This window comes from Cricetulus griseus, chromosome 7 (genome assembly GCF_003668045.3).
Source record: "Cricetulus griseus strain 17A/GY chromosome 7, alternate assembly CriGri-PICRH-1.0, whole genome shotgun sequence".
NCBI classification, from domain to species: Eukaryota; Metazoa; Chordata; class Mammalia; order Rodentia; family Cricetidae; genus Cricetulus; species Cricetulus griseus.
In genome coordinates, this window is record NC_048600.1 from 84,333,171 (window position 1) to 84,345,090 (window position 11,920).

The 11,920-nt window shown below is 47.1% G+C and overlaps 2 protein-coding genes across 2 annotated transcripts; both read left to right on the plus strand.

Annotated features, from left to right (window-relative positions):
- The first annotated feature begins 1,286 nt into the window (after positions 1-1,286).
- Gltpd2 (glycolipid transfer protein domain containing 2) lies at positions 1,287-2,814 on the plus strand. Its single transcript, XM_027426920.2, has 3 exons — positions 1,287-1,568; positions 1,802-1,968; positions 2,058-2,814. Exons 1-3 carry the CDS (start codon positions 1,287-1,289, stop codon positions 2,596-2,598), a joined length of 990 nt encoding a protein of 329 aa, XP_027282721.1. The 3' UTR covers positions 2,599-2,814.
- Positions 2,815-6,088: 3,274 nt separating this feature from the next.
- Psmb6 (proteasome 20S subunit beta 6) lies at positions 6,089-8,271 on the plus strand. Its single transcript, XM_027426919.2, has 6 exons — positions 6,089-6,187; positions 6,568-6,635; positions 6,924-7,055; positions 7,173-7,302; positions 7,787-7,931; positions 8,058-8,271. Exons 1-6 carry the CDS (start codon positions 6,089-6,091, stop codon positions 8,198-8,200), a joined length of 717 nt encoding a protein of 238 aa, XP_027282720.1. The 3' UTR covers positions 8,201-8,271.
- Positions 8,272-11,920: the final 3,649 nt, after the last annotated feature.

Below are 11,920 nucleotides of genomic sequence, written 5' to 3' on the forward strand. Positions count from 1 at the left end.
CAAGGCCAGCCTGGTCTACAGAGTGAGTTCCAGGACAACCTCCAAAGCAATACAGAGAAACCCTGTCTGGAAAAAAAAACAAAAACAAACAAAAAGAAAGTGTAATATTAGCTGGGCAGTGGTGGCACATGCCTTTAATCCCAGTGCTTGGGAAGCAGAGACAGGAAGATCTCTGTGAGTTTGGTCTACAGAGTGAGTTCCAGGACAGCCAAAGCTACATAGAGAAACTCTCAAAAAATAAATAAATATAAAACTCTTACTATTTGTTTAGCTTTCCGACTCTGTACTTGTGCCTTCAACACTTTCACAATGGTTTTCTGCTCCTCAATAAAGAACATAACACTAGATCCTCCCATGAACACATTTATTACAAATGGAATCACTGTCTGCCCTGCTAGCATTTTTGTTGTTTTAGGCAATGTTATGAGAACTTTAGGACTCACAGTACAAAATCCTCAAAGTCTGCCTGGACACACACCACATGTGGATCTTGGTGCTTCCCCAAGCTTCTTGAAATAAAGATTAACGATTCTGTTTCCATGGATTCCAGATAGCCATTCTTGTTACTCTGTATTTTAGGGGAACCTGTAATGGTATGTCAAATTCTGGGCCATTCTGAGCATATATTGCTATTGGAATAAGGATGGCCTTTTTTAAAGACAGAGTCTAGGTAATTTATGCAGGCTGGCCTTGAATTTTTGATACTCTCCTTCACCCCCACAAATACCTAAGGTTACATAAAGGCCTGGGCTGCCGCGCCCAACTGTGAAAACACTTAGGTATTCTGAGGAATTTAATATAGGGCCTGCCACGGCGAAGTAAAGATTGATTTAATGAAGAAAAAACTAATGTGGAGCTTAAAAAACTAAATCATAAGAATGTAAAATAAGAGAGCCTAAAGCCCCACCATCTGACCCCAGCAAGCAAGATCTACTGGGCAACTGTGATCAGCTTTTCCACTTACAATGTTTTCACTTGATCCTCACATGAGATTTACAAAGACCCATTATCCTCAGTTTATAATGGATTCATGCCCAGGGTTAAAGTAGGACCCATAAGAGGCTGCTGCCTTTTATGACAGGCTTAGTCCCACATGTAAAGGCAATGAAGAGACATGTCACATGCCAAATCCCCCAAATCATCTTTAGGTCCCTCACCCCAGGATCTGACCTCTGGGGCAAAGGACACAAAGGAGGGGGCTTAATAGGTTAATTATTAACCATCTGCACCTCAGAGCACCACGGGAAGAGAAAGGCCACCACCCAGTTAGGTGAGGTGTGCCAGCGATGGTCATGGGGGTCTCACTGACATCCCCAGCCCTGGGACGCTGGTTGTGCCATGTGATTCCTTTAGCTATCTTCACGTTGTTATTTCTTTACACCGGTGTGAGGCTCTTCCATGAGTGGCCTCACTCGGCTAGGAGAACCCAGCAGTCCGGCCTTTGGGAACTCGAGCCCCCTTCTCCTTCCCCAGTCCTCACCGCCTTGCTTCGGTTCACTTCGGGTGTCCTGACAGGGTGCAGGCCCGGGGTGCAGGCCTGCAATCCAGAGGGACCACTACCTTCCCAGGTAAGTTTGAGTTAAGGTCAGAGACTAAGGGTTCTGAACAAGGAAACAGAGGACCCAGACTGAGAAGCTAATGAAAGGAGGTTCCTCCCTCTCTGTTCCCCTCTCCCTTCAGATGCTAAGAATAAGCAGGAGAAACCCCAGCTAAACTCGAGGGACAATTTTTTTCAGAGCCCATCAGTCGTTAAGTAGGCCTAGCTGGTTATGCACCTATCTCTCCTGTATCTACCTCCCAGATCCTTCCGGAGTTGATACCCCTGGTGGTGCCGGAGAAGGAAGAGCCTCCCTGTCTGGGGCCTCAAGGGGTGCTGGGTCGCATGGTGAGCCCCTTCTTGGCCTGTATGAGCCCGGAAGGGGATGTGGAGTTGTCTCAGTACCTGGCAGGATGGAGGGAACTACTCAGGTGAGTGATCTCCCTCCCCAAAGACCATCGTCTTTCATATGGGCCATTGCTCTTTCTCAAGTCATCTCCCCCTTCCCACCACCAAACAGGTTTCTAACCCCCCTTGGCTCTGTCTTCGCCTTCGCCACCAGCGAAGCCTTCATCAAGGTGACCGCCCTCGAGGCTCGCGTGCACGGCCCGGATGCTTCGCACTACACGTCGCTGGCGACTATGGCGACATGGGAGCGGCAAGCAGGACTACTGGAGCTGCCCGGGACCGAGGCCCGGAACCCAGCCAGGGCCTCGGGCTCTCGAACGCTGCTTTTGCTGCACCGCGCGCTGCGCTGGTCCCAGCTCTGCCTCCACAGGGTGGCGACAGGGACGCTCGGAGGTCCGGACGCGGGCGTGCAGTGCGGAGACGCCTACAGCACCGCCCTGGCCGAGCACCACCCCTGGCTCATCCGTCAGGCCGCACGCCTGGCCATCCTCGCCCTCCCTAGTCGCGGCCGCTTGCTCCAGCTGGCGTGTCCCGGAACCGGAGAGGCGGACGCGCGGGTGGCCCTGGCCCGGGCCGCCCGAGTGCTGGAGGACGTCTACAACCGTACCCAAGCCCTGCTGGCCGGCCACGGCCTGCTCCAGCTGGCTCTATGACCGCGGTGTCTGGGAACTAACCAGGAAGGCATTGCTGTGGGGAGGGATCTACGCACCCAGGGTCACCAAGGAGCCGGCGGCCTGGGGAGCCGTCCTCCTTCGTGATGTCACCACAGTTAAGGCCCAGCCCCTAGCAGGGCAGAGTACGTGGTGTCAGACCCTCTCATCTTCAGCCTCTCGAAACTTGAAGAAGCAATGAATGGGGAATAAAGAATTCTTTAGTAGCTGTCGACGCATAGGGCGTTATGTATGATGACTGGAGAACCAGTTTAAGGGAGGAAATGTGGGAAGATGTGTCACCCCCGTTCTCTGTAACCGAATGGCTCATATTCCCCAGAACCCATTTGGGCCACTCCCACTGCTTCAGTTGCCAGCCCTATAGCAGGTCTCCAGTCCAGACCTGTTCTCTGAGCTCCACACAGCAAACGCGTGTCCTACCTGAGCTCCACCCTGCCTCCACCAAAAGTACGCTTCCTTTTGTGTTCTCGGTCTCCATCCTAAAGCCTGTGCATCACGGATCTCGCCAAACAGGCACTCGGCTCCACAAAATGTTTTATCAAAGGTCTCCTTGGTTGCTCTCATACTAGTGAACGTGAAAGAGTTAACCTTTTCGTATACTAACTCTCCAAAATTGTACCTCAAATCTATTTCTGAACTCTAGAATTCTGTATATCCAGCTGGCTATTCGATGTTTCTATTTGGATGTCAACTAGGCATAGCACACCTAACAGGTTCAGACTGAGTTTCTAATGCTTTCTCCTCCTAAAATATTCCCTTCCTAGTCTTGTGACCTCAGTAAGGAGTTCTATTTTTCCAGGTCCTCAGACTCAAAATCTTGTTAAACTGGCTTTCACCACATCAACACTGAATCTGTGAAAATCTGACCATTTGTCACATTTCCCCACATTTCTTTGTCTAAATCAACCTTAGGTATTGCCTGCATTATTGAACTAGACTAATTGTCACACTATCTGTCTTTTCTTTCTTACAATTGTACTGTCACTAAAGCACAAAAGGTGACTTTTAAAAATGTAGATATTGGGGGCTGGAGAGATGACTCAGCCGGTAAAGTACTTGAGGTGAGAACCAGTGTTTGGATCCTCATCACCCACATAAAAGCAGAGTGGGTTTCGGACAATGGTGGCACAGGGCTTTTTAATCCCAGCCCTCGAGAGGAAGAGGCAGGCAGATCTCTGTGAGTTCAAGGAGTACCTGGTCTACAGAGCAAGTTCCAGGACAGCTAAGGCTACATAATGACACCCTGTCTGGAGAAAAACAAAAAGCAGGGTGGGCATGACAACCTACCTATAATCCCAGCAAAAGGAATATAAAGGAAGGAAGATCAGGAGTTCAAAGCCAACCTCCGATACAAAGCAAGTTTGAGGCTACATGAGATCCTATAAAAAAAAAAAAAAAATCAGGAAAGCCAAGCCTGGTATCAGGGACTTGTAACCTCAGCTACTTGGGAAGCTGATACAGTAGTTTAGCAAACACAGTGCCTGCCTGGGCTACAAATAACTTCAAAACTAGCTTTGACAATTTAGAGAGCTTCTTCCTCAAAATAAAAAAAGTAAGAGTCCTGGGGGTGTCAATGAGAGAGTGCTTGCATAGAATGCATGAACAAGGTTCTGGATTTGAAACCAACAAAAGCAAAAACTAAACACAAATCTCAGAAAACAATGCATTGACAAAAGAGTTTTGGGTATTGCTGCAGAAACACAACAAACTGAAGAAAAAAATGAATATATTTGACTTCACCAATTTTTTTGTATTTATTTATTTTTGAGATAGAGTTTCTCTGTGTAATAGTTCTGGCTGTCCTGGAACCATGTCCAGCTGGCTTCACCAAAATTTAATTTTTTTTTTAACATTTAGTTATTTGTTGGGGGAGAAGATAGTGCATTTGAGTCACAGTAATTTGTAGAGGTCAGAAGACAACTTGCAGGAGTTGTTCTCTCCTTCTACCATGTGCAAGAGAAAACTTTATTAGTTGAGCTATTTTACTTGCTCAAAATTTAAAACTTTTGCTATAATCAAGTGGTAGAAAAATATCTAGGAATCATATATCTGATGTTTCTAGTACCTAAAATAAATAAATAAATAAATGTAAATACACTCATGCCTTTTATCCCAGCACTTGGGAGTCAGAGGCAGGCAGATCTCTGAGTTTGTGGCCAGTCTGGTCTACAGAATGAGTTCCAGGACATCCATGGCTACAGCTACACAGAGAAACCTTGTCTCAAAAAAAAAAACAAAAAACAAACCAAAACAGACAAACAAAAAAACCCACTCACAACACAGCAATAAAAACATCAAATAATCTCACCTTTCTTATTTTTTTATTTTTTGGGGGGTTTTTCAAGACAGGGTTTCTCTGTAGCTTTGAAGGCTATCCTGGAACTAGCTCTTGTGGACCCAGCTGGTCTCGAACTCACAGAGATCCACTTGCCTCTGCCTCCCGAGTGCTGGGATTAAAGGCATTCACCACCACCGTCTGGCTAACCCCCCTTTTAAAATTTAGTAATTTTTATTTTATGGTGTGCTGGTGTTTTGCCATGGGTGTCAGGTCCCCTGGAACTAGGGTTACAGACAGTAGTGAGCTGCCTTGTAGGTACTGGGAATTGAACCAGGGTCACTCAGGAAGAGCAGTCAGTGCTCTTAACCACTGAGCCATCTCTCCAGCCCCTAAGTAACCCCCCTTTTTTTTAAATGGACAAAAACCTTGAATGGACATTTCCCCAGGAAGATATTCAAATGGCTCACTAGCCATGGAAATATGATTAATATTTACTCAGGAAAAACAAATCAAAATCACAAGATTGCATCCACATGCACTAGAATAACCATGATTTAAAAAAATAATAACAATATATTATATGTGTGTGAGAGAGAGAGATAATGCATGAAGATGGAAACCCTCAGATATGACAGGTGGGCTATCAAGTGGTTCAGAAAGCAATTATAGCTTCTTCAAAAGACCCAGAAAATAAACTCCAAGTATGCATTGCTAAATTTGTACCCAAGAAGAACGAAAACATGCCCTGACCATTCCAATAATTTATACTCCATCGTGCGTGCCCTTTGAACCAGGACATAACGTTGTCATCTACAAAACCTTCATACTCGAGACTACACAATCGAGTTACCAAATTTAAAAAAAAAAAAATCACACACCAATCTCATAAAGTAAGTTGGACCGCAGTTACCACTATCTTTAGCCTCAGGGCGCCAGCGGGCCTCTGGTTGGGCTGTCTGTAAGAGAAGAGGCTCCGCCCTCGCCTTCCCTCCCGGGACCCACCTCCTTTTTTTTTTTTTTTTTTTTGTAACTTGACACACTGCCGTCAAGTGTTCACCGTCGCAAACGAACGCTTTGTTTTCCCTTCTGCCGTCAACCCCAGCCAGTTTCCCTCCCGGAAGGCCACAGAGGGTGCTACAGAGAGTGACGGAGCGCTTTACGACAGTTGCTTTGTGGCAGCAGTAGAAGAGGAAGATGGCGGCCGCCTTAGCTGTCCGTGGAGGTGCTTCTGCACCGGCCTTTGGGCCGGAGGCTCTCGCCCCAGACTGGGAAAACCGGGAAGTCTCCACAGGGGTGAGGAAAGAGTCGGAGTTCAGAAGACATGTAGTAGGCCTGACGCGAGGGAAAGCACGAAGCCCGAGTGGGTTTGGGCTTAGTGTGCTGGGGGAGAGGTGCAGTGTTGTTTCGGGAGAGGGAGGAGGGCTCTGTGGATGCTGGGGACCCGTGGTACCTTTCGTGGTGAGAGGAGCACAGTGCACTGAGCCTGAGATTCTGAACCCTGGAGTTTGGAGATTGGAATTCTTGTATTCTTTGGAGCGTTGAGATTTGGCAACGGGTCCGCGGGGCACGCATTTTGTGTTACAGAATCCGGGTGGAGAGCCACTGAGGTTGATGTGTGCTCGAGTAGGTGGTGAGGCTCGGCTTCACCCTTTTCACGCTCTTCTTTTTCCCAGACCACGATCATGGCTGTGCAGTTTAATGGAGGCGTGGTTCTAGGAGCAGACTCGAGAACAACCACTGGGTGAGCTCAAAACAGAGAAAGGTCTTCCTGGGCCCCCACCCCATACACACACCCCATTCTGTCCACCAGTCCATCCTTCCGTCCTCAGACCACTGTGGGAAAATAAGGATTCCTTTCCAAGGTTACTGCTCCCAGTTCCCCTCCCCTTTGGTCTGTTCTCTGTTGATCCTGCTTCACTCTCAGAAGAACTGATGGGTAGTACCAGTGTTTCTCCCTGAAGCTGGAGGGAGTCGAGCTTTGTGGGGGGGGGGCAAGTGGGGTCCTACTCACTGTTGTGCCATCCTGCAGGTCCTACATTGCCAATCGGGTGACTGACAAGCTGACGCCTATCCATGACCGGATCTTCTGCTGCCGCTCAGGCTCAGCCGCTGATACCCAAGCAGTAGCTGATGCTGTCACTTACCAGCTGGGGTTCCACAGGTGCCTGCGGGCAGGGGAGGAGCAAATGTCCTAGGGATCTGGGACATAAGGCACAAAGAGGCCTGACTCCAGGTCCTGACATTGCCTTCTCTGTGACCTTCCAACCCCACCTTCTAGTATCGAGCTGAATGAGCCTCCGCTAGTACACACAGCCGCCAGTCTCTTTAAGGAGATGTGTTACCGATACAGAGAAGATCTGATGGCAGGAATCATCATTGCAGGCTGGGACCCTCAAGAAGGAGGGCAGGTCAGGCCCTCCCGCACCAGAGCTCTTCACTCTCCTCAGCCATTTAGTGTGTCTGTCCATCTGTCTTGTCCTGTTGCACATATTCTGTGGGTGTCCGCCATGTAGAGGCAGATGCATGCGTGTAGAGGCCAGAAGTCTGCTGGCAATGTCTTCTGTTCTCAATTCATTTCTTGAGATGGTCACTCTGAACATAGAGCTGGCTAGACAATGAGCTCCAGAGATTATCCCCTCTGCCCCCTTCTCCCGGTCCTGGGGTTACAGACATGCCTGGCTTTAAATAGTGCTTGGGATTTGAAATCAGTTCTTCATGCTTGCCTGGTAGGGACTTTACCACCTAAGCCAACCTCAGTCCCACTCCAACCATTTTTTTGGTTTTTCTGTCTCTACCTTACCATAAACTTTCCCCCAGACCAAAATCAAAAGGGACGGGCAAATGTACATGTGTTGGGTGTAATTGATGTTTTTTCTCCCCCCTCTCCCACAGGTGTACTCAGTTCCCATGGGGGGTATGATGGTAAGGCAGTCGTTTGCCATTGGAGGCTCTGGGAGCTCATATATCTATGGCTATGTTGATGCTACCTATCAGGAAGGCATGACCAAGGATGAATGTCTGCAGTTCACTGCCAATGGTGAGAATTTGGGCTTCTAGACCTGTGAACCTCAGCCCTCATTATCCAAGTCACACTAAGATTCCTTATTCCTTGCCATATTCTCAGCACCTAACTCCAAACCCAATTTCCTGCTTTTATCTACAGCTCTCGCTTTGGCTATGGAACGGGATGGCTCCAGTGGCGGGGTGATCCGATTGGCAGCTATTCAAGAATCAGGGGTAGAGCGGCAGGTACTTTTGGGAGACCAGATACCCAAATTCACCATTGCTACTTTACCACCTCCCTGAATCCTAGTATTAGGGTATAATAAAAGATATTCTTACTGATGCAAAAGTTAATAAACAGTTTGTCAAAGATGTTTCTGTTTAGAGTCCTTTTTTTCTTGACTTCAAGCTTGAACTTGTCAGGTCCATTCTCATGTGCAAACTGCTGCACTGAGCTTGGGAATTGGAGAGTAATGAGGAAGGCTTATAGATGCTCTGTTCCATTATTGTTATTGAATTATTTTTGGTTGATTAGGTTCTTTTCATTACTGATTTTATGTGCATTGGTGTATGTTTGTGTAAGGGTGTTGGATCCTCAGCAACTTGAGTTACAGATGGTTGTGAGCTGCCATGTGGGTGCTGGGAATTGAACCCAGATTCTCTGGAATAGCAGCCACTGCTCTTAACCGGTGAGCCATCTCCAGCCCCTTTTTCTTTTTTGTGATTAGATCTTTTATAGCCCAAGCTAGTCTTGAACTTGGGGCAATCCTCCTGCCTTTGCTTCTTGAGTGCCCAGGTCACAGGTGTGTACTGATGTATCTGGTTAGTAGTTTTGGATCTTTTTCTGTAGATCATATTTACTCTACATACCCAGGTACCCGAACCACTGGAATGTGGTTGATATAGGAGCTGCAGCAACATCCCAAGTCCCAGCTAAAACTCAGAATTATGAGACTGGGGTCACCTCCCCTGCTGCCAGTCATCATGGTGACTGCTGACTCAGGTTAAAATTTCCCCCAGGCCAGCATCTTGGTCCCCTCTTTCCCTCTGTCACTTAATCTTTATCACACAACAATTCGACTTCTTTGTCTTTAGGGCAAGAGGTGGGCCTTGTCTGCAAGTGAAAAAAATTAAGGGGGATGCTGGGTGGCAGAGGGCAGCCACAGGGAGTGCTTTGGCCTTTTCTGTAAACCACCGTCCTCATGAGGCTGAGAATGGGTTCCAGCCCCTTTAGAGCTATTCCCTTTCAAACCGAGGACCTAAAGGAGCTCAAAGGTGCTCAATATCTCCATCTTTCCAGTCTTATTTTCTATAGTCCATTGGTCAGGGAACTAGAAGCCACATTTACAAACCTTGTTCTAGAGTAGTTCAGAGGGCAGGAAGGACGGTTCCTATAGACTCTCATTCCTAAGGGAAGAAGAGAGGAAGATAAAATACCCCAATGAGCAACTCGAGGAAGGTTGATTATAGCTCATTCTGAGATTATCATGGCAGAGGGGACATGGTGGCAGTGTGAAGCCACTGGTTACTTTATACCCATGAGCAGGAAGTAGTGCTGCTTGGCTCTCTTTTGTGTTTGTTTATTCTGGGACTCCAGCCCATGTAATGGTGTAACTACATTTAGGATGAATCTCTCCACCTCAGTTAACCCAACCTAGAAACCCCTTCAGAGACATGTCCAGAGGTTTGTTTTCCATGATGGTTCTAAAATCCCAGGTGACAATATAAGCCACTACAAGCAGTAAGGTCCTAGTTAAGTGAAAAGAACAGAAAGGGATGTTAACTAGAAATACTGTAGATTTTCATGCCCAAACCCATTCTCCCTGAGTCCTCTCTCTTGTACTTAACCTAACAGTTCAGCTCTAGAAAACTTTCTGAAAGTATATAACCATCTCTGAACCCCTGCCCTTATGAAACCTAACTATAGAGCAACCAAAAAGATGTTTGTAAATATGAGCCCATGTTGCTTCTCTGCAGCAGTTCTCAGTGTCAGACCAGGTGTAGCACTCACCTTTAATACTAGGCAGAGGCAGATGGTTGCCTGAGTTTGGGGCCAGCCTGGTCTACATAGGAAGTTCAGAGTCAGCCAGGGATACCTAGTGAGACCCTGTTTCTAAACAATCACAATCCCCCCACCCCCAAGACAAAAACATTCCTTGGGATCCTCCCATTCCACCTAGAATACTGACTACTTACAACCTAGGAGACCAAACAGCTGCCTCAGCTTTGACAGTAGTCACTGGTGCTTTTCCTTTTTTTTTTTTTTTTTTTTTTTTTTTTGGTTTTTCAAGGCAGGGTTTCTCTGTGTAGCTTTGGAGCCTATCCTGCTATTCTGGCACTCGCTTTATAGATCAGGCTGGCTTTGAACTCAAAGAGATCCCGCCTGCCTCTGCCTCCCGAGTGCTGAGGTTAAAGGTGTGCACCACCACTGCCTGGCCACTGGTGCTTTCTCTGTTTATGGGATTTTGTACTTTAATATTTGTTGGGTGGATTTTGCTTGCTTTTGTTTTATAGTGCTAAGCATCAAAGAAAGGACTCTGCAACGCTAGACAGGTAATTTACAACTACATCTTCTGTCCCATGAATTTAGACAAGGTTTCACTGTGTAGCCCAGGCTGCCCCTGAGCTTATGATCCTCACCCTCCAGAGCGCTCCAGCATACATATAGGTGTATATGCTACCATATCCAGATCCCCAAGTTTCCTGGAACTCACTCTGTAGCCCAGGTTGGCCTCAAACTCAGATATCCACCTGCCTCTGCCTCCTCAGTGCTGGGATTAAAAGTTCATACACTACCACCTCCCAGCCCCAACTTTCTTAGGACAGATCTCACTCTCAGACTAACCTGGAACTCACTATGTAACCTAAAACTTGAGGCAACCCTCGTACCTCAGCCTTCCAAATTTTAGACAGGAACCACTGTGTTTAGCAAAATGTTATTTTTAATAGAATATTTTGAGGTTTGCTGCAGAATTGAGTTAAAGTTAAAGAGACTTCCTAAATGTCTCTTGCCTCAGGGCTGTAGAGGTGGCTCAGAGGTTAAGAGCATTGACTGCTCTTCCAGAGATCCTGAGTTCAATTCCCCACAACTACATATTGGTTCACAACCATCTATAATGAGATTTGTTACCCTCTTCAAACATGCAGACAGACACTGTATACATAACAGATCTTAAAAAAAAAAAAAAAAACCCTTGCCTCCACACATGCACAGCCTCCCTCGTTTGTCAATATCTTACACCAGAGCCAGACTGACCTGTTAGAGTCAGTAACCTTCTCCAGCTACTCATCACCCTGGTCTCAGCTCAGAGGTGCCCTCATCAGGAAGGCCTTTTCTGACCTCTTGAGATAGGAGAAGCACTCCGGACCCCTGACCCATTCTCACAGTACCCGGTTTAATTTTCCTCCTAATTGCTATCTCCTGTTAGCCTGCCTGTTCTTTCACTTGTTACCTACTGTCCCCTACTAGAAAGTCAACTCAGTAAAAGAAGGAATTCTTCCCGATTCGTTGATAAATCTGTCACATTCTCCCCTGCTACACACCTCTAGACAGACAGGGTTTCTATGAATATCTTTGTAGACCAGGCTGGCCTCGAACTTACAGAGAACTTCCTGCCTGTGCCTCCAGGGTGCTGGGTCCAAAGGTGTGCACCACCACTGCCTGGCAACACTACATTCTGAGTTCAAGGCCAGCCTGGTCTACAGAGTGAGTTCCTGGACAGCCAGAACTATTACAAACAGAAACCCTGTTTCAGAAAAAAGAAAAAAAAAAAGTTAGAGAAGGGAGTGAAAAGAACGTAAGAGATGGAAGATGGGAAGGAATGCTGAGAAACGCTTTTAGGTAGATGGCATGGTCTTTGAACTCATGAGCCCAGAGAAGTTGCACAAGATCAAGCCAGTCTAGTGGGTTAGTATTTTTCCCTGGTGTAAGAAGGGACTTTGAGAGCCCAACCCATGTGAAGAGACACATGGGGAAGGGCCCAGGCCCAGCCCAGGAAGATTTGGTGAACCTTGCAGAGCCCC

Coding starts and splice junctions, on each gene's coding strand:
- Gltpd2 (XM_027426920.2), top strand. CDS start 1,287: ATGGTCATGGGGGTCTCACTGACATCCCCAGCCCTGGGACGCTGGTTG. Junction 1,569..1,801: donor AGGGACCACTACCTTCCCAG/GTAAGTTTGAGT, acceptor TCTACCTCCCAG/ATCCTTCCGGAGTTGATACC. Junction 1,969..2,057: donor GGATGGAGGGAACTACTCAG/GTGAGTGATCTC, acceptor ACCACCAAACAG/GTTTCTAACCCCCCTTGGCT.
- Psmb6 (XM_027426919.2), top strand. CDS start 6,089: ATGGCGGCCGCCTTAGCTGTCCGTGGAGGTGCTTCTGCACCGGCCTTT. Junction 6,636..6,923: donor GACTCGAGAACAACCACTGG/GTGAGCTCAAAA, acceptor GCCATCCTGCAG/GTCCTACATTGCCAATCGGG. Junction 7,932..8,057: donor TCTGCAGTTCACTGCCAATG/GTGAGAATTTGG, acceptor TTTTATCTACAG/CTCTCGCTTTGGCTATGGAA.